Source organism: Dinoponera quadriceps, unplaced genomic scaffold (genome assembly GCF_001313825.1).
Source record: "Dinoponera quadriceps isolate SergipeBrazil2010 unplaced genomic scaffold, ASM131382v1 scaffold1425, whole genome shotgun sequence".
In the NCBI taxonomy this organism is placed as follows: Eukaryota; Metazoa; Arthropoda; class Insecta; order Hymenoptera; family Formicidae; genus Dinoponera; species Dinoponera quadriceps.
This window is the reverse complement of record NW_014555679.1, coordinates 1,405,302-1,432,569: the sequence shown is the minus strand read 5'-3', so window position 1 is coordinate 1,432,569 and position 27,268 is coordinate 1,405,302. Positions and strand designations below refer to the sequence as shown.

General features: G+C 42.6%; 1 protein-coding gene across 12 annotated transcripts in view; it reads left to right on the top strand.

Annotated features, from left to right (window-relative positions):
• LOC106745137 (serine/threonine-protein kinase MARK2-like) overlaps nt 1-27,268 on the top strand; it is a 104,787-nt gene that overhangs the window by 76,527 nt on the left and 992 nt on the right. For 3 of the 12 annotated variants that reach the window (XM_014620443.1, XM_014620442.1, XM_014620440.1), the window contains exons 3-16: nt 595-928; nt 8,916-9,131; nt 10,139-10,517; nt 10,623-10,843; nt 11,060-11,171; nt 12,031-12,143; nt 12,908-13,109; nt 13,534-13,734; nt 14,430-14,631; nt 16,083-16,244; nt 17,974-18,094; nt 18,219-18,307; nt 25,663-25,704; nt 27,076-27,187. In XM_014620443.1, coding sequence (XP_014475929.1) covers nt 595-928; nt 8,916-9,131; nt 10,139-10,517; nt 10,623-10,843; nt 11,060-11,171; nt 12,031-12,143; nt 12,908-13,109; nt 13,534-13,734; nt 14,430-14,631; nt 16,083-16,244; nt 17,974-18,094; nt 18,219-18,307; nt 25,663-25,704; nt 27,076-27,187 — 2,506 coding nt within the window. The other 9 variants (XM_014620452.1, XM_014620450.1, XM_014620451.1 and 6 more) reach the window with 7 other exon arrangements.

The window sequence follows — 27,268 nt, the reverse complement described above, 5'->3', positions numbered from 1 at the left end:
TCGGCAATGAGTATGAAAATTTCACGAGTATTTGCCAAGCAAATATTCGATCACTGCAATCAAATAATTTAATTCCTCAGGCCAAATATTATAATATTGTTATGTATGATTTGTAGTTGCGGTAATCAAGTATTTCATCGGCAAATATTCACCGAATTTTAGTACTTATCACCGAATCCTTTTTTCAGCGTGGGTTAATAACGCGTCTCCGCTCTTAGCTTTATTTCCAAATTCTGCCTCGACAGAATCTCGACGTGAGACTCGAAGGCACCGAGACACACTCGGCATTGAAAATCACGAAGACACGCAGTCGTATTTTCGCCGGTTCTGTCCGCCTCCGAACGCTCTCCCTGCCGAAACGAAAATCATCCATCCAGACCACTCGAGCGATCGGACCACGTTATCACCCGGCGCGATACCGCACAAAACACTCGAGTCCACCACACGGAAACGTACACACACACACACACACACGCTCACCCGTTCATTCATAATCGCCGTGTGCACACAACGCGCGACACACCGCGTCCGAAAACACCGAATCTACACGAGGGGAGAATTATCATGACGAATCGTAATGAAACGTCAACGAAGGGCCTCGCCGCTGCACCGTGGGGACGCGACGCGGAACTCCACCGGGAACGCCGGCATCGCGCCGAAGAAGTCCGCCGTCAAGTTGTCCAGGACCGCCTCGGACACGCGGCGAGGACAAGAGATGGAGATGCCCCTCAGGGGTCAGTCCAGGATACAACAAGCTCGCACTTTCGTACGGCCGATCGTCACCAAGAAGGATCAGCGACATCATCACCTGCAGCTGCAGCATCATCAGCAACAACAACAACAACAACAACAGCAGAACAACTCGGCGACCATTCCACTCAGGCCGTTGTCGGACGTCATGCAGAAGGGTATTCCAAGCGATAAGGAGGTACATACGCATATAACACACTCACACACACACACACACATACGTACAGAGGTATATACTTATAACGAGTCGTATAATCATTGCAACATTATCAGGGGAGCTGATAAGTGGATTTATCGATGACCGTTTCGCCGATACGGTCATTTTTAACTGTATTGTGAGGAGAATCTCGGAAAGAAAGAGACTCAGATTTTTCCATATATAATCTGTCTAATAAGGGCGTGACCGGTGTAACTTTAAGCTATTGATTATAAAAACATAAAAATATTATATATATACTCAATCAGTGCTATAACGTTTTTGTATTAATAAGTTGTCCAATCATCGCTGTTGTCAATTATTGCCTGACATCTTCGAAGCTACTTTTGGAAGAAAAGAAGAAATTTGCTCATAGGGGTAAACCTTACATCGAACTTGGCCACTTCCCGTGAAATTTTCGATCCTTTCAGACGCGTCCAGAGAAAAACAGCTTCGAATCTTTTCCGTACACGGTACTTACCGTTAAACACGTCGTTTACGAGCGCGAGTCGAGTAATGACTGCGACCTTTCTGTATAATGCATCGTAGGAGAAAAGTTCTACTTGCTCGTTTAAAAGTTTCCGATGTAACGATTTTTAAACAGAAATTTGCCCGGTCACGCTCTCATTAGACAGACTGTGTACAATATAAATTCCGATTACCTAAAGTTGTTCCAAAATAGGTTATCCCACTGCGATATCAATTGGAAATCCCATTGTTGTCCCGTGTTTGGGATGCGTGCGACCGTCATCGCCAAAGTTGAGTTGACCGAGTATTAGATTAAGAGGGTAATAAACGGAGTTACATTTTTAATGTCGGAACTGGATCTCGACCAGGGCGCCTGTTATTAAATTGCTCGGAATCGATTCCAATCGGAATCTTTGAATTATTCCCTCGATTTTCTCTTGTATTTATATCGGGAATCATTCGAACGGGCCGGATCGGAATCTCAATCCCGAAAGAGTCTCCGTAACACGGTGCTGAGATCTCGAGGAATTTCGCTACGCGAGGAAATCGCCGTCGTGTCGCCACGGTTATATCGTAATTATGATACATGGTAATTGAAATTACTGTAATTGAAATTACAGTAGAGAGACGCTTCGTCGACGATAACGTTAACCATTTCCCAGTCATTTGCGCGACTATCGTCGACGACTGTGTTAGGCGAATTATGATACTTAGGTACCATACATGTGGATGACAAACGCGCGTCCCACAATGGAGATAACGCGAGCGTGTCCGAAACGATCGTTCGCCGCGCTACTTTACGATCACGCGCCGTGTATCGAACACCCTCGAGTTAACGAGCCGAGTGCAACGAATGGCAGCGCGTAGATGCACCTCCTCCACGCTTACGTCATGTATGACTCGTCGCCGGTGCAGTCTGCGGCTCATCCGTTCGGCCTGAAATAATCCGGATGGCTTCCCCCCGCCGGGCCGCGTTCGCCACTCGGACCTCGGTATCGCCTAACGATCGCGTAACTCGTCGGATTAATCCCCGTCACGGGTGTGCGAGGTGTCGCGAACTTGAGATATCTCGCGGTAGGTTCCTCGCAATTCTCTCCGGATATGCGGAGGCAATCGAAAATGGACGTAGGCGTATTAAACCGACGTATTTACCGGTTGTAAGAGTATTGAACCCTGTCAAGCATAATATGCCGCCGAGCATAGAAATCTGCGAGCCACACAAGCATATTCCGCACATTTTCCGCGCAAAACGCACATTATTTCTCCCGCTTTAATGAGATATTTTTTATTGTTCCCCTCAACGATGCAGTATTATATTATATTTCTCTGTCATTTTTCGCGTGAAAGAGGGACGTACTTATCCGGCGTAATTGATGTGAAAAAGATTGAAGATTGAAATATTACGAGAAGTTTTCCCGTTGGCAGAGCCGCTCTTTTACAGGCGGCGATAAAAAAAGCATCGGGAGATATAATCTTTTAATATCGTACGCCATGCAGAGCCGATAAGCCGGCGGTGTGTCTATGACGCGACTTTGTTTCACGCCCGTGTGTCGCGAAGCCTTGTAAAAAAAAGCACGACGGTGCCGTAAAGCAAATTTCGCATGCACCCCGCGAGCGGAAGAGCCGGTTTTGTTTCGGTTCGTGTATTCCGCTACTTCCCGTTTTCGCTCCCGCCGCTGCTTTATGGAGACGCATAAATCATAATCTCCGCGGAATATCCGGCATCAGCAGTTCCGTCTGTAAAAACATCCCGCGAATCCGGGAGCGGTTGCCGTCCCGGATCGCTTTTAAAGTGGATATTTTCCAATTATAACGGAAAGATATGCTCTCACACACGCGATAAAAAAAGGCAACTATTTGCGATAACGGACGATAACAATTAGCGTCTGCCGAAAATATCGATTAATCCGTCGAGGTGCGTAGCGACGAACGCGATCGTTTTCTTCTTCTCTCTTCCTGTCAAAATTAATGCGGCGCGTCACCGAGCATATACCGTCCCTATTCATGTCCTATTCATGACGGCGGAGGTAAAAAACTGCTGATGGTGAATTCTATTTGCGACACGAGGTGCGTTCATCCGCCCGACTCGCAGCGAGATGCATAAATAACCCAACGTCAAAGCCGTGCTGATGCGACACCCGGTATAATGAATTCATAATTAAGCGGAATGTTGTGTAAGAACGAAACGAACGCGGGTGGATGATCGGCCGCTGGGAGGGGGGGGGGAGGCGCCGTGGCTCTCTTTTATTCAACGGCACGTTCGAATGGATCCCCGCGATTTATTCCCCAGCTCACGTGTACGCAATCTCTTTTTCCGCGGAGAAGTTGCGTCAACTCTTAGATCTATTCTTATCTCCCTTTCACGTAGAGCGCTCGTCCGCGCCACTCCCCTCATCCTCCCGCTCCTCCTCCTCTTTCTCTTCTCGTTTCTTGTCATTGCTTTCTCGGCTGATTGATCAGCTGATCGGACGCGCTCTTCTGTAACCCGCTTCAGAAAAGTTCTCCAACACTCGTGAGAATCCCGTCTTAAGTGCCCGACAAAAAAAGGAATCAGCGCTTCCCCGGGACGAGAAAAAAAACAACGCGTCTCAACGCCGCCTCCGCGACGTTTTATGACCGAATACCCGTCCCAATTGTCGTTGTGATCGAGATCTATCTAGGTGTTCTTTTTTGTCTCACGCGTATCTCTTAATCTTACATGAAGATGATATTATTAGCATAATGACGCGGAGGAGAAAGGTATTCCACACGAGTTCTGCTTTCTAATTATTCTTTTATAACTATACACAAATACATATTTATAGATAGGGACCATAAATTAACTCTTTATTTGTGATTCTTTACATATCGAGCATTTTCATGCGATTATAAACAAAACTGTGGTTTCGACTCGTGGAACTCAATCTATTGCGCTCACCGACAGGCAGTGTACAACTAAAAATGAATTTGATTGAAGGAAAGGGGATTACTAGTTCTCACGAATCAAATCTGATTCTCACAGTCGGAAATTCTGTTTCCTTCGGGCGAAAAGCATTCGGTTGTCCATTGTCAGATAAATTCGACCGAACTCATTTTTTCACTATACTCATCAGTTTCGTCACGCCGGAGTGCAAGGTGGCAATCTTTTTCGCGTTCGTCAATTGATTCGATCAGCTGACGGAGCGAAAGCTCTTCCGTCTCCGTCGTCGATCCAGGAAACGCCTACCCCTGCAAAACGGATAGGAGGACAAAGGTGAATCCAGCGCGCCGCACTCTTTATATTCCGCGAATGACGTGTGCAAGAACGTTGGTATCAATATCGCAGAGCCAATATGGGGACGGGAAATCGAATATGCTCGTAATATTATCCTTTCCCAAACTAACAGACACCGGAATCATCTCATTTTGTTGGGAAACGCTGATCTCGCGATCCAGTCGATCACGTATCGACAGAACGCACACTTATGTTGCTCTCGCGACATCGACGATCGCAAGGAGAAACGTGACGACAGACTTAGGGCTCAGACACAATGAAAGGAAAAAGGAACAAGGGGTTGATACGAGCAATAAGAGGAATAGAGAAAGAACTAAGATGTAAGAACGTTTAAAAGTGAGATCACCACTTTTACTATTATCCAATAAACCTCTACCGTCATTCATTAACACCTTTATCATTTTTTTGATAATTATCGATTCGCTCAAACTGACTTTCATTTATTATATTAATGACCATTAGACATTTTCAACGTTAACTTTCGGTCAACTACCAAACTCTATTAAGTACACAAGTTATAAGGAGTAGAATTTCGGCAGTGTTTCCAATCCTAATTCCCTGTCCCTTTATTGTGGATCGCGTAGCATGTTTATCCGCACACCTTAAAGCATTCTGTATTAAAAACGGTCCATTGAAATTTCACGTTACACGGGGAATTGAAAAGTACACAGATATAATTAAATTAAATGAGCACGTTCATCTTGTTGACATACGTCGAATTCAGCATTATATCTGTATACTTTCTCACACATTCCCCGTGTTGAGGTGACAGAAAATTCCAGTGGAGAAAGTGGACCGTTTGTAGCACGAATTTCTTCGCTGTGTATGTCGACATTTAATTCTTCGTTCCTCTATATTTAATACCTCCTGTATTCCTCTCATCGTATCCGAATCCTTATTTTCCTCGTATAGTCCGGAGGGGGGCGGAGGGGGGAATATCATTTTCCTCGCGGAAACGCGTCCATCGATCGCGGCGCTCCGCAACATCCGGTCCGATCAGCTGACCAGCCCAAGACTCTCTCTGTTATCTCGGTCGCTCACGACACACACACACACACTCGTGGGAGGAAGGGTTGGAGCGAGCTGACCCGTGTGTGCCGGTGTGTTCCCACTTTCCGTGACGCATGCGTCCCGCGGATCGGCGACAGCGAGAAAAGAGGGTAGGCGACGAGGCCAGGCATTCAAGGGTGGTTCGCTTCCACGTTTCCACCAGGGGGAACGGCGGCGGCGCCGTGTATTGATTCTGCCCTCGCATCCCACGACTGTGGTCTGTCTCTCTCTCCCCCCTCTCCCCCTCGGACGGCTCGTCCCCAGGCGGAAAGGGGGAAGGCAGTCGCGCACGGTCGTCGTCGACGTCGACGACGACCAGAGCAGCAACCGCCCCGACCGACCGACCTCGTCGTCGTCATCGTTGTCCTCGATCCCTGTTCCCGTCAGTCCCGCGGGGGACGACGAAGAGAAGGAGGCGGCGAGTCGTTGGACGAGTACAGCACGACACGGAAACGAGAAAAGTGTCCACCACATACGGCGACATTGTTGTTCCTGTCCTTGGCAGAAGCAGACGGTCGAGGGGGGCGCGGGTCTGCTCGGTGATATTCCGGGCTCTCTCCTCGCGCGAGCGGCTTCCAGCGACGGTTCGATCACCTCGGTCAGGCGGTTCCGCGAGAGCCTCTTCGTAACGCGCGCGTCGCTAATTGACTTGTGCTTCGATGAGTCGTCGTCGGCGGAACTATCGGCGGATCGATGTTAGGCGCGCGGCGAGATGGTGCTGGTGCTGACGTCCTCCCTCGCTATCGTTGACCCAGAGTCGGCGGCGATCGCCCGGACGAGTCACGTACATGTGGCGCGCCTTCGACGGGGAGTGTTCGCGGACGATCGTCCATTCCGCGAGAATCGGGAATCCACCGGCGAGTGCCGAGCTCCGCGCACCTCTGCGTCGTCGTAACTCGTGCCAGATGCTCGAACGGATCCCCTCGGCCGGCGCCTGAACATGACGAACCCCAGGGACAGAGGAGAGCCACCACGAGCAGCATCGTCTCCGAGGGATCGATCGGTTCAATCGTCAATACTAGTACAAAGAGTGCCTAATGAGATTTATCGGCGCGTTCGCAGAATCACATTCCCATATTTTGTAAAGAATCCAACGTAGTAGTTTAACCGGGGGAGGGAGGATCCGAGGATCCGCAGCTGATACGCGTTCTTGTACGCGGAGCTCGTACGTTCGTTCATCCTTCCGACGGAAATCGGAAGTGTCCTCTCCTCGGCGACCAGGCGCGACCACGCATGCACGGCGATCACCGTCGGAGCGTTAGTCGCGCTTTTCGCACGACACACCGCGTACATATCCCGGTAAAATGACCCAACGCGGCGAGACGCTCCGCACGTTGACTCATCGGTCGACTTTTCAAAACGACCGGCCACGAGGAAGCACCCGGCTCGCGAGGAAACACGCCCGGTCGTCGATGGGCCGAGAGTGAAGCTCTCGTCGTTCGCGGGAACGCCGGATAAGGACAACAGTCGCGACGATCGCGACCGGGAGAGGGTCGCCGTGGTGCGACGCGAAGATCGAACGTGACGAGATCGTGGGTGATCCGCGTGATCCTCCACAGTCTTCGCCTTGTTGTTGTGAACTTAGCCGCGCGAACTCGCGGTTCCGCCGTTGTCAACCGGCCGAACGAAGTTGATAGTGCGCGATCGCATCCGACGGAGAGGGCGATCTGCCCCGTTGGGATCCCGTGCTCGTCGATCATTCGTCATCGATTGTTTTACTGTGGCTGACGGACGAAGAGAGCAGTCAAACTGGCGGCCTCCAAGGTTGCGGCCGCCAACTCGCGGAAGATGGTCACGCGTGGCCTTCTGCGGGTAATGCGATCCTACGGGAATTAATCATCAAGGCTTTCTCTCTCTCTCTCTCTCTCTTTCTTTCTCGCTTTCTTTCTCTAACTCTGTGTGTTGTTTTCTTATTATTATTAACAGTCGATATAAAAGCAATCAGAAAAGTAAAAATTCACGAAAACCAACCGTGAGATCGTACGTTTTAGATTAAACATTTTCGGTCCGGAATTCTCTCGAAAGTAACATAATTTTGAAGAATGATACTTGCAAATAATGGAAACAACCTACGCAGTGTGTGACGATCACGTGCACGTGGAACGGTTCTTCCTTCGAAGCGGCCCGAAGTGTCTCTTATAGTGCAAAAGCGCCTTTCCGTTTTATCGAGTGCCCGAACATCCCGGGGCTCGTTAGATACGTCCGTCGTGCATCGATTTTACCTTCTTCGTTAGAAATGACGGCAATGAGAGAAGTATATCGCGCGCTCGATGCCGGCGGACGCGTGGTATGCCACAGCTGTTGTCCTTGCGGCTAATGCGAAAGAGAGAGAGAAAGAGAGAGAAAGTCCGGCGTGTTCCGTTGAGAACAATCTGTATCTGGTACACTTTAACGAGCTTTAATTAATTCCATTGACAATGGCCGTCCATGGGAGTGTCAAGTGCGGAACGCGTGTGATGTACGTACGTGGTACGTAAACGCGTAAATAAACGCGAGATGCGTTGCGCGAACGAGAGGGCAAGCAGGGAGTCGAGAAAGAGAGAAGGATAGAGAGATAGGGAGAGAGAGAGTGAGAAAGAGATTCGCGATTCTTCGTACGCGATGCGCTTCTCGAGGAATGCGCGCCGCTTTAACGAGCATTTGCCCCGTATTTCTCTTGCCCCATTCCGCAGCTTTAAACGCCGCGTGCTCGCGGCGAGAGGCGACCTAAGTTTCTGAAATAGTTGGCTATTTACGACGCGAGTTCGCGCGCGCCGCGACTTCTCCCGTTTCTCGAAATAAGCCAGGACGCGTGATGATGCGCGAGAGAGACGTCGAGAATCATCCGCGAAAGTTACGGGCCTCGGGATCGAAAATTCGATCGGCTTTACGTACGATTGCGTAATGCGATATCATCGTCGGCGCGCGAGCGAATTCTCGAACGCACGTCCGGCACGAGCGAGAAATTTCAATTCAATTTTGCTCTTGGCCGAATATTCCCACCCTGCGTTCCGAGATTACTCATTATTGACTGATTATTGATTCGTTCATTTCCAATTGTTTATCGTACGCAACGTCACGATGCGCCGCCGTGTACAGCGCGGAAAGAACTCGCTGCGTCTCGCGATATATGGAGCAACGTTTCGCGGGATATACTTGCGCCCAATTGACAGTTCAACGGAGCCAGCCCTAACTCCGCGTGTTTTCGCTTGTTTGCAGACGGGGGATGGCGTAGGGGTGTCGAGTAGCGGGAGTCGGCTTTCGTCGAGGAGCCGGACTTCCGAGGAACCTCATATCGGCAAGTACAAATTACTGAAAACCATCGGCAAGGGGAACTTTGCCAAGGTGAAACTTGCTAAGCACGTGCCCACTGGGAAGGAGGTAGCCATCAAGATCATCGATAAGACTCAGTTGAATCCCGGTAGCCTTCAAAAGGTAATACTCGCAACACCATATTTTTATTATTCTCCTCCTTGGTCAAATTTTCTCGATGAAATGGCAGGAGTAGAAAACTGCAACTTTATTATTGGACGCATCGTGCGTCCGTAGTTTGTCAAGAAGTTAGAACATACGAGGGCGCGTAACTACCGTCTTAAGGTCTAGTTGGTCCATGACGACGCTATTAAGAAAGTAGTAGTTAATACAACATGAAGAAACTCGACAGATCTATATTTATGCTAAACGATTATGCTAAATGTTATTAAGCATGATTTATGATATATAGCTTTGACATTATAGCAAGAGAATTTAATCAAACATTATGTAATGTTTAAAAAGTTGTAAAAAAATAATCGTTTTCCCCGCTTTAACATATAATATATTGTCGACTGGGACTCTGTCTATGTCAAGGCCAAATCACACTATCGGCGGTCGCAGATTAAATCGCGATTGGCGATTACTTTTCAACCAATATGTTCTTTGCACGTCAATTTCTGGAAAACTGGATGATCAACGATCTTGTAATTTTTCAATAATATTTCTCCAAGTCTCATTTATCGTCTCCTCGTGTTTCATTAAAACCCGTAAGAGTAGTTGCTAGAATTAAAAACGTAATATCGGAAGCCGTTTTCGTATCTGTGATACATGTAAATAGGGCTAAATTTGATTTCAGTTATCGCGGTTTTAGCGTGGTCAGTCTTTTTCTTATTCCAGACGTGCGTGTTTCGATGAACATGCTGTAAAAATTTCGAGAGACTCCCAAGAAAATGAATTTACGGTCTGCCAACTACCTTAATTACATAGATTAAATTCGACTCATCTCTTACGTTTACCGGCTAATATATTTTCATAGAAGAAAATACCGTCATCGCTTATGCGTCACAAGTCGCGTAGTCATAATTTGATTTGGGAAAAACTTTATCGATTAGACGAGCTCGCGCGCGCACGTTTCGCACACGTGAGCCGTCCGTGACGCATATACCGACACGCCTGATTGATTACAGCTGTTCCGTGAAGTCAGGATAATGAAGATGCTCGACCATCCGAACATAGTCAAGTTGTTCCAAGTAATCGAGACTGAAAAGACACTGTACCTGGTAATGGAGTATGCCAGCGGCGGGGAGGTCTTCGACTACCTGGTCCTCCACGGACGGATGAAGGAGAAGGAGGCGAGGGCGAAGTTCAGGCAGATCGTTTCTGCTGTGCAATACTGCCATCAAAAGAAGATCATCCACAGGGACTTAAAAGCCGAGAACTTGTTGCTCGACAGTGAAATGAACATCAAGATCGCCGATTTCGGTTTTAGCAATGAATTCACGCCCGGTAACAAACTAGACACCTTTTGCGGCTCGCCACCTTACGCTGCGCCGGAACTCTTTCAAGGTACATTCTCGCCGTGAGACGAGACGAGATCGCGAGAGCGCCGATTACGAGGCTCGAATTCCTTACACGATCACGCGCGCACTTTTCCGACCTTCTCGTTCGCAGGAAAGAAGTACGACGGTCCGGAAGTGGATGTTTGGTCGTTGGGTGTAATCCTGTACACCTTGGTATCCGGCTCACTGCCTTTCGATGGTTCGACGTTGAGGGAATTGAGGGAGAGAGTATTAAGAGGGAAATATAGGATCCCGTTTTATATGTCCACCGACTGTGAAAATCTTCTCAAGAAATTCTTGGTGCTCAACCCGACGAAGAGAGCCTCATTAGAGGTAAGTGGCCTGATGGATCGTCGCGTTTGAATTATGCTTTCCCCCTTAAACGAGATCTCTTCGTCATTGATTTAATTTGATTTTGATTCTGTTCATCTCACCACGACGGTGTCACATCGACGCCTTTATCTATCCACACGTGGAGCGGGCGAAATTTCTTTAGCCGCGCTCAAATGTCGCGTTTAAGCAGCAACTTAACGATCTTTATTGCCGCAGAACATAATGAAAGACAAATGGATGAACATGGGATATGAGGATGACGAATTAAAACCGTACTTAGAACCTGAACCTGATTATAGAGATCACAAGAGGATAGGTGAGTCTGCCAGTATGTACATAACACTTACTACTTACCGTTTTTATGTTTAATAATGTGTGACATCTGTCATGAACATTCTGCGTTCCGTAAGTCAAGTTTCTGCCGGGCCTCGGTAAGCGTAGGTGCGTAACATCGCGAGACTTCGAGCGATCGTACATTTTAATGTACACTTCAGCACAGATATTCTGTGTAAAGGATGTTCATGGTCGGGTGTTTCCTGGTAGTCGAGGAATTGCGCAATGTATTTAATCACTAAAATTAATACTATTAAATATATCAGACAGCCTTGCCAGATATTATTTAGTAATACGCACTGTGCGGTAGCTTTCTATCAGGAAGCAAGTACGGGATCTGTTGCGACACGCATGATCGGCGTTTTACTAAATCGTATTCGAGTAAGAGACTTGTAACTTGTGCACACAATTTTACGCACAGCGTGGAAGCACCGATATAGCTTATTTCCCGATATCTCATTTCGTTCGTCTGATATATTTATACATCTACGTATCTGGACACATCTGTGGACCCGCTTTGGAATTATTGCATGAGAGGATATTCTCGGGACGGAAGAGTGAAGTCATTAACCAGTGCTAATATTTAAAACCGTACTAAAACCGACTTACCTCTAATGAGTGCCGAACGGTGTGCGGAACGTGTACGTCATAGAGACGATAAGTTCGATTAGCTCATTAAGAATGGCAAATGTATTACAAAGTACTGAGACCGTATCTGTTATAGCGATACGTTAGCGAGGCTGGTTTCACTTTTGGTTTTGCATTATTCTGCTTAATTTCCAACGCTTGTGAGTGTGGAAAGAAAAGATCGTTCCAAGTAGATATGACTATGCCGCAACGCGTTTCCGTTTCAGAGGCCCTAGCCAGTCTGGGATACACTCGGAGCGAAATAGAAGACTCCTTAGGACAAGCCAAGTATGACGATGTGTTCGCCACGTATCTGCTCCTGGGCAGGAAAACGACAGACGTAAGTATGCGCCGATACCACCGTCTTAACCCTTTCGTTATTCGAGAGCGACTGTGCAGTCGCACGTCTACGAAACGCATTCTGGATATCGAAGAGCTTTCCGAGCGTTGGACCAAATCTAAGATAAACCTGCGATATGCATACGTGATACAAAGATATTAGTCGAACTAACAAATATGTAACCAAGGTGCTAAAAGACGAGCGAAATGAAATAGAAAAATAACATCTGTATCCTTTTTCTAACGTCGTACTCGTTCCAGTTGAAAATATCGGTTCATTCAAAGTATCACGTTCGTAACCCCCCGTAATCGATAAAATTATAATATTGCTGGAAAAGAGCAGGATAAGCAAAAAGTGTTAAGGCGCCGTAAAACTAGTAAAAACTATGAACACTGTGAACTTCGAACATCACTTTTCACAGGTAAATTAGTACGTTCGGATGTCTGTAGAAAAGATCGTAGAGTATCGCTGACGAGCCAGAAATCATTAGACAGAGAAGGAAACGGTATTTCTTGTGCTACCTATTCTTTACCTCGACGTACCCCGCCCTCTTAATACGGCACCTAGCATATTCCAGTATAGAATTCACAGCGGTTAGATGATACGGCATAAACACCGCGCGTAACGCGCCGTTAGATTCCGCTCGGGCAACCTTATTATCGTTGCTTTTCGGCCGTAAGGAAAATGGGGTCAAGATCGCATTCAGAACCGACGTACTACTAAAAATCCTTCTCCTCTCTACATCTTTTTTATTTGCTCTACAGCCCGAAAGCGACGGGTCACGGTCGGGTAGCTCGCTGTCGCTGCGCAACATTCCGCCTCAAGTCGGCTCGGGTGGTGGTGGAGGAAGCAGCGGAGGGACAGGCGGCGCGGTACAAAGTCCATCGCACAGAGGTGTTCACAGAAGTATTTCTGCTAGCAATCCAAAACCCAGTAGGCGGGCCTCGTCCGGTGGTGAGACTCTTCGTAAGTGTTAAACGTCGTCTTTCGAACTGTAACTCTTAATGCGCTGCGGCACTTTGAATCTTTAACTGTCAGACGACGGACGTGGATAAGGAGACACTTACCAAAAACTCCTCCGGGTAAGACACACGCACATGTGGTACCTTCCTGTAACGTGACTGAGAAATTGAGAAACTGTCCTACGATTTTTGTATCGGTTGCCCGTCGACTGGAGACCGTAACTACGATTAGTTAGAGTGTAGTAAACGCGCACTGCGTCGTTGAAATATTTCTATGCCTTAATAGAAGTGTCGTATGTTGTGACGGACGTTGGAACGGCAACAAAAATCAGGATCGTATATTGTGACGTGTCTATTAATACCGAGCGCGCGCGTTGCGTCTCGAAGACGGGGAGGGTTTTATCACGCTTGTTATCTTTCCTCATTAGGAGGCGCACCCAGTCCGGGTAATGCAACGAATCACAATCACGCGACCGTGGTGACCGGTGGCGGCACTGTGACCGGCAGCGGCGGTAGCAATTTCAAACGGCAAAACACCGTGGACGCGGCCACAATCAAGGAGAACAGCGCCCGTGTCTCGGCAAGCCGACCCTCTGCACCTAAAAACAGTCCCGGGCAATTAGATACCAGTGAGTTGATTTTGNCTTATCCCCCGACGGAAATCACCCCCCCCCCCCCCTCTGTTAACGGATCTTACTTGACTTACTTGTCGCGTGGCTGTTTTCGTGGCGCTTCGGCGCTTCTCTGGATGAGGTTGCTTTGGATAAGGTCGCAGCGAGTCCAATAGCTCTGAATTCGTCCCGATTTGTTAATTTACAAACCTTACTCAATGTTTTTACGAGACACAGATCCGATGTTACGTTATTTTATTCTGCGTATGTTTTTTTTTTGTCTTTGCAGTAGTCATTTCTGTGAATACAGTCGTGATTGTTATCGGAAGTTCTAGCCTTACACAGTTTTGATCTCGAATCGTCCGTGCCTGTTTCTCGTGTATGTCTGCAAGGAAGGAAACACTATCGTATATTGCCGTTATTTTACTGCATACTATATATTTATATATAATATATGTATCCATATAAAGTACGGCGTTTACGTCGTTTGTGGCCGTCTGTGATATGTTTGCGTGTGCAAGAGATAGTTTCGACTTGATGTTATCTTGCTCTCTGGAACTTTTTGATCATTTCTTTTTCCCTCCGATACAGAAACAGGTCAGACGGTTTTGGCGGCTCAGAACCCTTTCTCAATGATCGTTTCCGATGTTTGTTATAGTTTAAAGTATGTTTCGCTTTGTTTTGTGTTGAACCACATCTAATGAGGCTTGCAGTGACGATGTTCATTCTAGGCGTGGGTACAAGTCCTGGTGGTAAAGCAAGGGTAGGCAAGAGCAACACTATGAACGCAGGGGTAGGTGGTGGTCGGCCTCTCACCTCACCTGCTCCTGGTTCTGTTGGTCGGCGTAGTACCATCTCCTATGATCAAGCGAAAACGTCATCTTCATCAACCGAACGAACCAACGAAGTACCCAGGTATAGTGGTATCCAATTATACTTAAACGAAATACGCGATCTATATTCACGAGAGAGAATATAAATCAAGTCAAACATATGTATATGTTATGAATATAACTCACGAAATGCGGGTTACGTGGAGAAAGAAAGAGGAACAAAAAAAAAGCAATAGAAAGAAACGTTCGCAACGCTAACCCGAGATTCTCTCGGTTGGAGACTCTCCTCTCTGACGTTATATTCTGTGCATTCTCACTTCTCGATAGATACTAGACACGTGGGATATTGGACGCATTCGGTTTCACTGTTGACCCGACCGATGAAATTATTCCACTTATTGTTACTCGATTCGTAATTTGAGCGATCAATCTCCCGATTGATCAAAGTCCAGTATCTCATTATCCGTGAACGATACGATAATATAATAAGATTAGTGCATCTCTCGTTTGACGGCATTTCTACAGTTTCCGCCGAACTTAACACTTTTACTTTCACTAACTGGTAGACAACTGATTACTTGTGTGTGTTAAGTACACTAAACCGACTCGAGAAACAGTCTCGCAGTTTCGAGTGAATAATAACAAAGTCTGTCATTAAAAGCTCCGGGGAGTTTATTTGTTTGTTGCATCGCTCTTAGCATGTTTTGGCTGCTGCCTGCCAATCGTTCATTGCGAATCACTTTCTTTATGGCTTGACAGATGTATCGAACGGACAGTCTGATTTTAACGTTTTTATACGTGTACAGACGCTTGCTGAAAACGATATCAGACCACAGTCACATTTACATATATATATTATATATTACTCTGTTATCTCGAAATAATAGATCTAGTCGAGAAGGTGTTTAGACACATTCATTAACATCATCATACATTTGTTTTTTCATCCATACGTTGTAACATCGCATTCTGTTTCTCTTACCATTCAAGTGTCTCGCGAAATTACGTTAGCCGCAGTTAGTATTATATCATTTTCCTCTCCCCATCCCCCGGCGATGTCCTTGTGAAACACCTCCCTTTAACGAGAGTTTCTGTTGTACCGAAATGCATATCTCCGCGATCATGTTTAACGTACACGTATACGCGCGAATCTCCTGAGATTATTTATTTCTTTTTTTTTTTCTTCTTAATTTTCGTAATGTACAACGTGCGAGAGAGAGAGAGTAAAAGCAGCATTGCCAAGCTTCGATACGCGCGAGCCAGGGAAGGAAACTTCCGACGAGATTCTCTTTATCTTCGCGTCTACACGAATTAAGCCTGTCATTGATATCATATTCGTCTCAAGCCTTGCGAATCCGACATCCGGCCCTGTTAGAGCTTCTATACATATACGGCCTCGAGAAGTTTTCGCTTTCTTTGTTTAAAAAAAAAGGGTGGGGGGAGAATTGAAGAGGGAAAACGAAAGGGGGAGAAAGTAGGATTAAACTTGCGGAAGATAGGGCCCGGCAACTTGCTGATTAGTTTTATGCACAGCCTGGGCGAGGGCACTAGACCAACGCGGGGTCACACGAAGTCTGCGAGCATCAGCGCAGGTCACCGTTCCTCAAGTGGCGTACCCCCCAGCGACCATTCACTACTGGACCCTCAACCACGCAACAACTCCTTACTCGCCACTGCTGACCCCCTTAGGCAGAGGTACAGGCCCCCAATGCCTATACAAAAAGAAAGAAAAAAGAAACGAAAAAAAAGAAAGAAACGAAAAGATACCTGCATCCTGTATCTGTTTTAAATATTTCGGATACATTTGTTCTTTGCGTTTTGGTTACCTCTTTCTCAGGCCACTAACTCTCTTAGGGTAACTTAGGTGTTATCGACTAGTCTTTTGCGAACAGACACCTGTCGGAACGGAGCGACGAGAGGAACTTCTGTCATCTCTCGAGCTCTTGACAGTACAACATCTGTCTCTCTTCGAATACTCTGTGAGAAATTATTGTGAATCGTCGACATATAGGTTCCTCTAGGATAGTTTCTGGTCATTCTCTTCATTTTTTATTTCCTTTTTTCTCTTCTCTCTCTCTCTATATATATATATATATATATCTCCTTTTTTTTTATTTGCATGATTTAAGCTCTGCTAGATTTCTACTTAATTGCATCACAGCTTCCGGGCATCCCTCTTTATTTACATGACGAATCATTCAGGTCCGATTACGGCACTGCTGAAATGACATGCTCCATTATGACTCATGTATAAATGATCCTGACATGCTCACACTTCACTCACCTGGCTACTTTTAAGGGACTTTTCATTAAACGCAAAAGAAACTTGACTCTCAATCGATTGGTGAGCTGTTAACATGCTGAGCATTGTGACGATACACATCTTACCTGGCTGTATATATCGTCGTAATGTCAATGCTTTTGTTGAAGGAAAACACATACGCCAATTCGGCCACTGATTCCGCACAGGAATAAGCGTCCGGTGCTATATATATATATATATAAACGATTATATTATATATATATTTTATACGATTATATTTTATATATATATATACATAACATCTTCTTTTTAACATTCGTTTATCTTATTATCATGCAAGTAGAACTTAAGAGATATATGATCCATCAGTACAACCTGTCTAATGATATTATTATCATCGGACTTCATCTGTTTAAGTTTAATTGTACATAGTCCAATTATTCACAAGGTTCCGACGTATCGTGCAGTTTTCACGTCGAGAAAATTACTTTCTTATCACCATTCATGATCATGCGAGAAACTCTCCCTCCTCTATTATCGTTACAGTCGTAGCATTTATAAAACGTACATTACAAAGAAACACAATATTGCGCTCTCGAAGTAATCTGTTACTAATGCATGCGCATTTGACATCAAACGGTAGAGATTACTCTCATCCATACGATGACTCTTGTTACTGACTTTTTATTGGTACAAGCTAATTTTCCCTGTCTCTATCTATCTATCTATCTATCTCTCTCTTTCTCTTTCTCGATTTCGCTTCGTTAGCTCTAACCGCTAAGCTTCGTTTTGTGAGAACATTGCTTGCGCGCGTTGGTGAACTCTTTGCAACGAAATACCTCCAATAATACGCATTATTCAGCACTGAAACAACAATAACAACTTGTCTACTTACCTACTCGTTCTTTCTGCATCTTGACGCCAGCTTTACTCAAACCAAACCGGGTAACACAGTATGTATCGTAGTGCGCGCGCTCCGACGTACTCCTCACGGTTCGCCGCCTAGTACTTTGAAAGTAAAGCTGCCGATGTAAATCGACCTGTACGCATTATCTACACACATACACACACGAACACACACACATACACACACACACACACACACACGGTCTCGCCATGATTGCAGTCTTTACCAAAGCAGAAATCGTTATTTGTTGCTAGCTTGGGTGTATCCGCAAGCAATAGACTGCCCACAGCCACTACCCCGGCATTCCCACGGAATGTTCCGAGTCGCAGTACGTTCCATTCTGGCCAAAACCGAGCACAGCGAAATCACACTCAGGTGAGTCCGGCTGAGCCTAAAGAGGCACGAAAGTAACGAAAGAAAAGGCGCTAAAAGACGTGTGAGAAAGACAGCCGCCTCGCCGCGCCGTCGCGACTGATTTAAATGAATATCCTGTTTCCAGGGTCACACACAAACGCAGGACACGAATGCAATTAGCCCTCTAGCGAGGCCGTCCTTCTTCTCGAAATTATCGTCGAAGTTCTCCAAACGGTAAGTTCCATGACAGATCAAATCTACCTTTTAGCGAGATACGTCAGTATATATATATGCATATATATGTGTATATATATTTGACAGCATGTTAACACGTGTACGACTGTAATACGAATCACCGTCTGTTCACGAATAATTCTTTTCCTATTTTTTTTTTCTTTTCTTTTTTCTTTCGTAACACGTATTTATATACCGTTTATTCTTGTGATTGTCGAACCGATTATTTTACTATATACGATGACGATCGGGATGTATCGTACGATTGTTTCCTAATTGGCATTAACAAACTGTTACCCCGTGAAAAATTTCCGTGAGCATAGTTGATAATGTCTCAATGATAGTGAAAGTGTTGAAGTTAAACTAACTCAGAAGAGAAATGTGTGTTTTAGAAGTCGTGAATCGCCGCAGTCACTAGGAGAGAGTTACCCAAGTCTAATTGTTTTATTTTTTTTTTTCTTCATATAATTGCATGTATCTTACCTCTAACTACATCTCAACGGAGTAATCTCTCACACATACGTAAAAAAGGTCCATGAAAATTGCAAGTTTTACGCCACATACACATCGTTATTTTTTTTTTCTTTGTTCCTCATGTTTGTTCCATTCTCTGAGTTTTTACTTATGATTACACACATCCATTTGTCGATTTATTCTCATTATACCGAGTAGTAGAAAGAGTACTTTTGACAATTTCATGCTGTCTCGTTATTCGATCCTACAAGTACAGACTGAGAGTGCTAGCATATTAAACATCGTAGCTTTGCAGTGGGCCCTCAGTGCATGCTTTAGCATCTTAAACATTTAAGTGTGTTGAAATTTTAATATATATACTTGAATATATATATATACATACATACATATATATATATATCATACTGACATAGTTTGGTAAATTGTACCGATTGTTTGCATGCAAAATGATGTTTCTGTTTTTTAAGGATGCACAATGACTATGTAATTCTGGAAATTCTATATATCGATGATGCATAGAGATACATATTGATATAAGGACGTTAATATGCGTGATAACGTTAGTTACGAAATCCGATGAGCCAGCAGCGACCATTATCAGTGAAAGACACAGGATACGTAGCTTCTGCATTTTGTTCCGTATATATATATACATATATATATAGAGCTTTATTCACTTACTTACATACCATATTTTTCATCCTCAAAGCGTATCGCGTTTGTCTATCTGTATTGTTTGTTCGTCCCATAAATATTTGCTTGACAGATCGTACCCTTTTCTTAGCTGAATTCTACGTAGAAATTACTTTCGTCACTGTCCTTACACAGAGTTAGTCGTTCTATATTCATATAATGAGAATATAACATATCGCCTCCTGGATTTCTCGAGATCAACTAACTGTCAAAAAGTAAATAAATAAAGGACACGGAGGTGCAGAATATCCGCCTAAATAACAGTCGTGAGACTATTAGCAAAACTCAAGGCAAAAATTCTCTCGAATCTCAGAGCAATAATAACGTGAAAGTAATACGACACACACTGCTCGGCTGAAGTTCTCAGGCCACCTCGCATACTCATTGTGCATCCCTTTTCTCTCACTTGATTGTAGCGAGGCATATTTTTGATTTATTACTTATACATATATACATATATACATATATACGTATATATATGGGACCTAATTATTACGTCGCACATTCAAATGCAAAACGACAGCGCCATACTGTACACACGTACATAAAAGTACTTGGAACTGAGGATGGAAGACTGCAGAATAACGAGAGTATTGTAAAATCCGAGTAGAGAAAGAGAGAGAAAAATAATGAGAGAAGAGAGAGAGAGAGAGAGAGAGAGAGAGAGAGAGAGAGAGAGAACCGCTTTGTTATTCTCGCTTTCATGATATGGTCACTGTACTCATCACCAACGTAGCACGGGATAAATTGTGAAGCGTGCGAATTGACGGCATCCATAGCCATTGGTGCATCAGAACGATTCCCTGAAACGTTGTTCTACTTTTTCTTATTTTTTTTTTTCTAAACAATTAATTCATATACCGGTTATATATATATTATATGCTGCAGGCCGTGAACCGTATAAGCTTCGCTTCATCTCTCGGGTTCCGTCAAGCGAAAGGCCATAGAGACACGAGAGTTTTAACAGCCGAGAATGTGCCGACAGTGTCGAGTAAAATGCAGCATGCCCGGGGCGCATCTAACACGTTAAATCGGGTCGGGCAAAGAGTCCAATGTTGTCAATCGACCGCTCAATGGATATTGTGATGCATACGTAAATGAGATACAAAACAAAACAAAAACTCTTGGCTCCGTTATTCTGTGGTTCTCAAGATTGCGTGTAATTACTTTTTTAGGGACCTTTACATGTCGATAAACGAGTATATCGTTATCTTCAAGCATACGCACGATGTATGTGTATGTGTATAAATAGCGTGGTATCGCCGCATCGAATTCGAACACGTACACATACACACACACAACACACACACACACACGTTTACGTGTACACATAGGTATATATATACGTGGTTATATAATTATTAAAAAAAAAAAGAAAAAGAAATTGACGTCTTCCTGAAATCACAAAAGCAGGAAATCGCCGCCTTACGCACTTAGATATAGCACTCGAAATCTGTGCCTTTCCTAATTCAGCCTGCCTCTCTAATGAATATATGTATACTTTACGTCGTCCAGTCCGTGGAGAAAGAAACCTGATATTCTTCTTTCTATTTTTCTACATTTTTCACAACCGTGTGCGGGATAGTCTTGTAGCCTACTTGGTTTTCTTTTCTCCCTTTTCGCTTTCATTGTAGAGTATACAAAAAAGAAGTGAATAGTGCAAAAAAAAAAGAAGCATTTCTCGTGGATCGTGTGGTGATAGTTTAGATGCCTTCCGACGTAAAGTGTATCTAGCTGACTAAAGTATCTAAGAATAAGAATGTTTGGACACGTTATTACGTTACATTTAAGCACCGAGCGCGCATATTATTTTTGGTGTAGCGGCGAATGTGTGACAGGCATGGATCGCTCTTTTTTTTTCCTTCCGTATTGAAGCTCAGCGACGAGCTCCCACAAATGTGATGAGACGACCGTTTTTACCCGTACATCCCATACGAGGATGTGTACGAAAATAGCGCGCGGAAGTCTCTCGCGGACTTCACTACTCGTACTTCGTTTAAAGCGGACATTTAACATTTCAACTCCGTGCGATAACGTGAATCGGTGAGACCACGTTTTACATGTTCCTTGTTTCCTTCCGTTTTTTTTTCTTTTCTTTTTGTATTAAATACTTATATTCTAATGTCCATTTCTCCGTATTGCCGTCAGAAACGATCACGTCGACAGATGTGTTTTTGTTAACGTGAGAGAATGTTCTTCGGTCGTATAACGACCGATCCTTGAGTGGTGGGAGTGTGAGGAAAATGAATATATAGTTACACTAACACAAACAATTATATCGAACGAACAGGCGGATTTAGTGCGATAATAGAGTACATATGATTGTTCGTGCTTTGACAGATTTTTTTAAGCGAAGGCTGAGGTCTCGCCTTGTTTCCCCCGAGCCGAAATGAGAGCGAGCCGCATGCAGATATATCGCGCCACGGCGGCACAAATTGCAGCCACTTTTAGGGCAAAATGTTTCAAATTTTATTGAATGGCGTTAGCGGAACTTCCATCAATGTGTTATTTTATTTCGTTTCGATTTATCTCTCTCACCTTGTTTCTCCTGGATTATATCGAGAACTATAGGGATATAATGTTGTATATTTTGTAACATTGTGTGTAGCGCGAGTTTCTTTCTTTCTTTTTATTTACCACAGGAAAATATGTTGGATAACGGACGGCGGTGATGAAATTAGAATTCGTGCAATGCACAGCATCGGCTGTCCGCATGCCTGGGTGTAAAACGAAACTTTAGTTATTACATTATTCGAGATTTTTGCATTGCATTTTTTAACTTAATGCAACTTTATTGCAGTATATTCTACTCGTGTCACTCGTTAAGAAATTACAACAAAGTGGTCAACCAAGTTGAGACATGTAATGCGTACTGTTTTTTTTTTTTTTTTTACTTTTCTCTTCGGAATTGTTTTGGTATCCAGCATAGGTTCCTCCTCTCAAAGATAGCGTGGAATTTAATCTGGCTTTATATTCTCATCATCGAAAATTATATACGTACATTGGCTCCTTGTATCGATTCTCTGGTGTAAACGAAATTCACAAGGAAATATGTCCTTTAAAACGAATGGATATGTATGTTACTATATGCATACAAAATGTGTAGATATTGACATAGCTACAATATTTTCTCTCGTAAAATATTTTGTACAGCTTCATTACCCTCGTAGTTATTTATGGATAATTTTGAAGCAAGAATAGATAACGTATCTTTTCCGCAAGAATGAATGAATGAATTTAAGCAGACGGAGAAACTAACTCAATTCATCTGCAATGTATTAAGAGTGCGCGATAGTCTTACGATTTCAACGTATTTCATACTTTTTATATTGTCTTCTAAATTAATTAATTTCTCCTATATACATTTTATATTCTCTATCTCCAATGTCAGTATAGTGATTGCATTTATATTATACTTTGAATACTACTCAGTTGACACAAATTGAGAAACATACAAAACACGATTTCGATCAGATACAAGCAAAAGTGAAGATATGTAAGAAATTAGGCATTCCACTTTATCTTTTCTTTACGTTTAATGTAACACGCCTTTTAAATGCGATTACGAAAAATTAAAGGTGTAGTTTATTTTTTATCAGAGATTCCACACTGTCGGGGAGTTCTGTAAGCAAATAGCAACCAGAAAAGTACAGAAATGTTTTCATGTTTAGCGTACTGAAAGATTCCTTGTTTCTGTAGTTGATCGCAGTTATAAACGCTGTTCCAATGTTGATCTCAAAACTGACTAATAAATTAAGATTTAGAGTGCTATTTGATTGCAATGAACGGCAATTCAATTTTACCCACCTTGCTTTAATTTATTCTATTAATAAATATTCATTTGTATTGTATAATTTATTGAGAAACCGACATACAATAGAACATTATTCGAACAAGGCAGGCCATAATTAATTGGTACTTCATTTATTTGTATATTGATTAATGTATCCCGATCTACATTGTACTATTATTTAATTATTAGAAATATACAATATTCAAGCACGTATATTTCTGCTCGTCATTCTGGTCGTCAATACAAAAGATAAAAGTGACTGTAAATCTTCTGGTAAAGAACAATACTGTGCTTAGTACAATATGACACGTATAAAAGAGTTCCAACTAAAGTATATGTAACTATCTCATTTCTATTATAATTGTACACTATTTTTTTTTTCTATCGTAAATCTTTTCTTATTATATATTTCCTACTTGAACTGTCTGTTGCAGAAATATATATTTTCCCGTGTTGGAAAAAAAATGTATTTCTCCGCCGTATTTAATGTTTGAATTCGAAACAAAATATTATATGTAGTTTTTCGTGCTATATGTAAAAATGCAGCTATGGAAAGAAGAATAGCATCTTTAAATCCAAGCTTGTTTTAATACTAAGTGCAGATATTGACACTTTGGATACATTATGAATTTGAGAATTGTGACCGTGTGTGTTATCCCGATATCGGAAATACGTGCCTTCTCCTATTTGATATTGTGTATTTCAAATATTTAGTTACACGACAAATCGATGCACTAATCCTTCCACAGTCATTGCCAATAGCATTTATAAATATCTGGTCAACACAGTAGCATCTACATGTTATATACGGCAAGTAATTATTATTATTATTATTATTATTATTATTATTATTATTATTATTATTATTATTATTATTATACGTTTATTATATATATAACAAACCATGGCGTATCCTACAGAGTGGTCTTGGGCTACTTTGAAAGTATGTTATTTCTTATTTTTAGCAGGAAAATCAGAGAAACTTGGTATATTTATCTCTGATTTCGTAAGACATTGCTAATTTTTTTTTTTTATACGTTCTCTTGTGTATAAAGGTTATTAAAGAATTACATATTTACTTCTGTTGTACGATATATAGATGTTTCTAATGAACTTCTTCATTTTTTTTCATTATTATTTACATATCAGGAGATTGCACAATTAATGTATTCTGACCTATAAATATTTAGCATTTTTGATATAATATATTCCCAACGAATGTATTGGTTAAATTTTTTTTTTTTTTTTTATTGCATTCTACCGATATTCGATGCATATAAGTGATATTAGAAAGTTGTAAAGATCTAACGATGTATACCTAAGGCCACCCAATGAACTAATGTGTATGAAATTGAGAAACGCTAGAAGAGAAAGAATTATCGAACGAATTAGACCACGTCATCTTAAATATATCAAAGTATGAGGTATATGAAGAGGAAAATATTTGTGTATGCAAATTATATAAATATAACATGCCTTTAAATGACCATGCTCTTTGCTGCACTCCAACTACGTGCCCGTCCGAATATCCAGAGGATCCTTAGGATATTCAGTTAATTATATAGTCAATCTATTATTTAAAAGAATCCAATTTAGAAAAATTCTAATTTAAACGTTACGTTCTGGAGGGCAGTAAATAGCTGACATATACATATATACATATATACATATACGTATATATGTATGTATGTATATGTATAAACAGGATAGAAATATTATTTAATAATTTTAAGGAGCAATAATAGTAATAATTTCGCATTAATAAATATGTCAAAACTGTCTTGTATATGTTGTATCAATTTATTTCTGAATCCTCGTACAAAAGGAACATTTTGCCTACGCGAGAACAACAACACGTCTCACTACGTTTATGATGCATGTAACTCGTTTAGGAGTGTTATGTGTATAAATTGAATTCTTTTGTATAACTCACACGTAACCACGGTAATATGGAAATTTGTCTCTTAACACGCCGCATCCATTCTATCCTTAATAAGAAGAAGAGACACTGCGATCGCCGTTTGCGTTAAACTTAATTCTCCCGTGCGAGATATAAACGTTTACGATCCCATCGAGTATAAAAACCGCTCTCGTTTGTCCACGATAGAGTTGCACGCAACATCGTGCTCTGTTTTCCACTTTTTTTTCTTCCTATATACGTGTGAAAATTTGTAGAGAGTCGAAGGAAATTCAAATTACTATGTATCCCCCCCCCCCCCTTCCATTCAGAAGTTCCGAGATCTTTTCGTAGACTCACGTCACATCGTAATTCTCTCTGTGCCATAATCCAGTGTGCAATGGTGACAGAATGGTGATGGTTGTTATACATATAAAAATTTGATTAATTTATCATGTTTAGTGTTTGTTAGCAACTGCCTTTGTTTTGTTATTTCAGCCCCATGGACCCATCCGTACCCCCCAAGCACCCAGTAGTGAGGTACGTTGCTGCATACCATAATACCACGATCCGTGTTTCTAATTTCACGCTCTCTCATCTCCTTAATTTTCTCGTACATCCAACTTTCTGCTCATCGATCGATCGATCTCGATCATTCTTCTTTTTTTATTTTCGTTTTGTATTCTTTCTTCTCATCTTAACGGGAACGCGTGGCGGGCGTACTCACATTCAATGATTATTTGGTATAATATTATTTGGTGCACGTATGTTCATGGTTAAAACAATCCCTGTGACATAGCATGCATATTCCATAAAGTGGCTCGACAATTGCTCTGAAAGATGATTTGCGACAGCTACACGAACGAGACAGAATTACATTCTCACTAGTTGTGTCGTCGCGATCTAGGAGGGGAAAAATATCGTTCTTGGAGAGAGACAAATTGTTCCACATAATCGTACATAGCGAGCAATGTAAGATATACCCACCGGTCATTTCTGAAACATGAAGAATGTTGGTTCTCGATCGCCTTGCCGTTTTGCGAGAGAACAAGTCCCACTGTTTACATGTTTCACGAATTACGTATAGACTGCAAGTTTCTACCGCATTTTTCTCATAGATTGCATATTGTACTATTATTATTATTATCATATAAGAGTTTCTTGAAATATAGATAGATTCAGGGTTGCGATATACGTCGTTTTACACGTTTAACTTCAATATTCCGTGTAACTCACTTTATATAAGTGTTCTTTATTATCTAAATGTAAATATGTATGCAGCACTGAGATTGTGACCTCAAGTTATGATGGCAAGTGAACTGCATGTCACGCATGTATGTTACGATTATTGGGATACTTGGTTCTGAGAAAGTTTCACTCTCTTACGTTTTATGTTTTCGAACGTTGCCTATCGCGGGCAGCCTGCAAGAGATATACAGCACAGTGCATTACATCATAGAGTATCCCTGACTCGAATGAGTTGAGAATACATTTTTACGCAGTCGCAAGCTTCAAGCTTCTTTCGATATTCCACAGATGATTTCTCATGAGATTTACATTTCACATAACTCTCGAGATCATTTCACGAATTTTCACTCGACCACGTTATTAACGTTCCAATTTCCAGCACGGAGAGGATAATAAATCGAGAAGTAAAGACGATCAGGGGATAAAATTGATTGAAATATGTAGATTTATAAGTCTGTGTTACAAATTTGTTACTTCGTGCCAGACAAATAATATTTGCCAAGTAGGAATATCTATTCGGGAGATCGCTACACGAGTTGTGTGTGTGTACCACGCGAAAACCGTTGTCGTAATTGTGTGATTTTATATTAAAAAAAAAAATTTTTTTTATCGCTGGCATTGTTTTGGGTAATTGGACGGGTTTAAGATATCTTTTTGTTACAGCGGAGCTACCACTAACGACGAACAGGTTAAACCACGCAGTCTACGCTTCACGTGGAGTATGAAGACTACCAGTAGTCGAGACCCTAACGAAATTATGTCTGAGATCCGAAAGGTATCGAGAAAAGCGTACTTATATTAGCAGATATACGTAACACGAAAAAAAAAGGCGATACGTTCGCTAAATTTCGTAAGG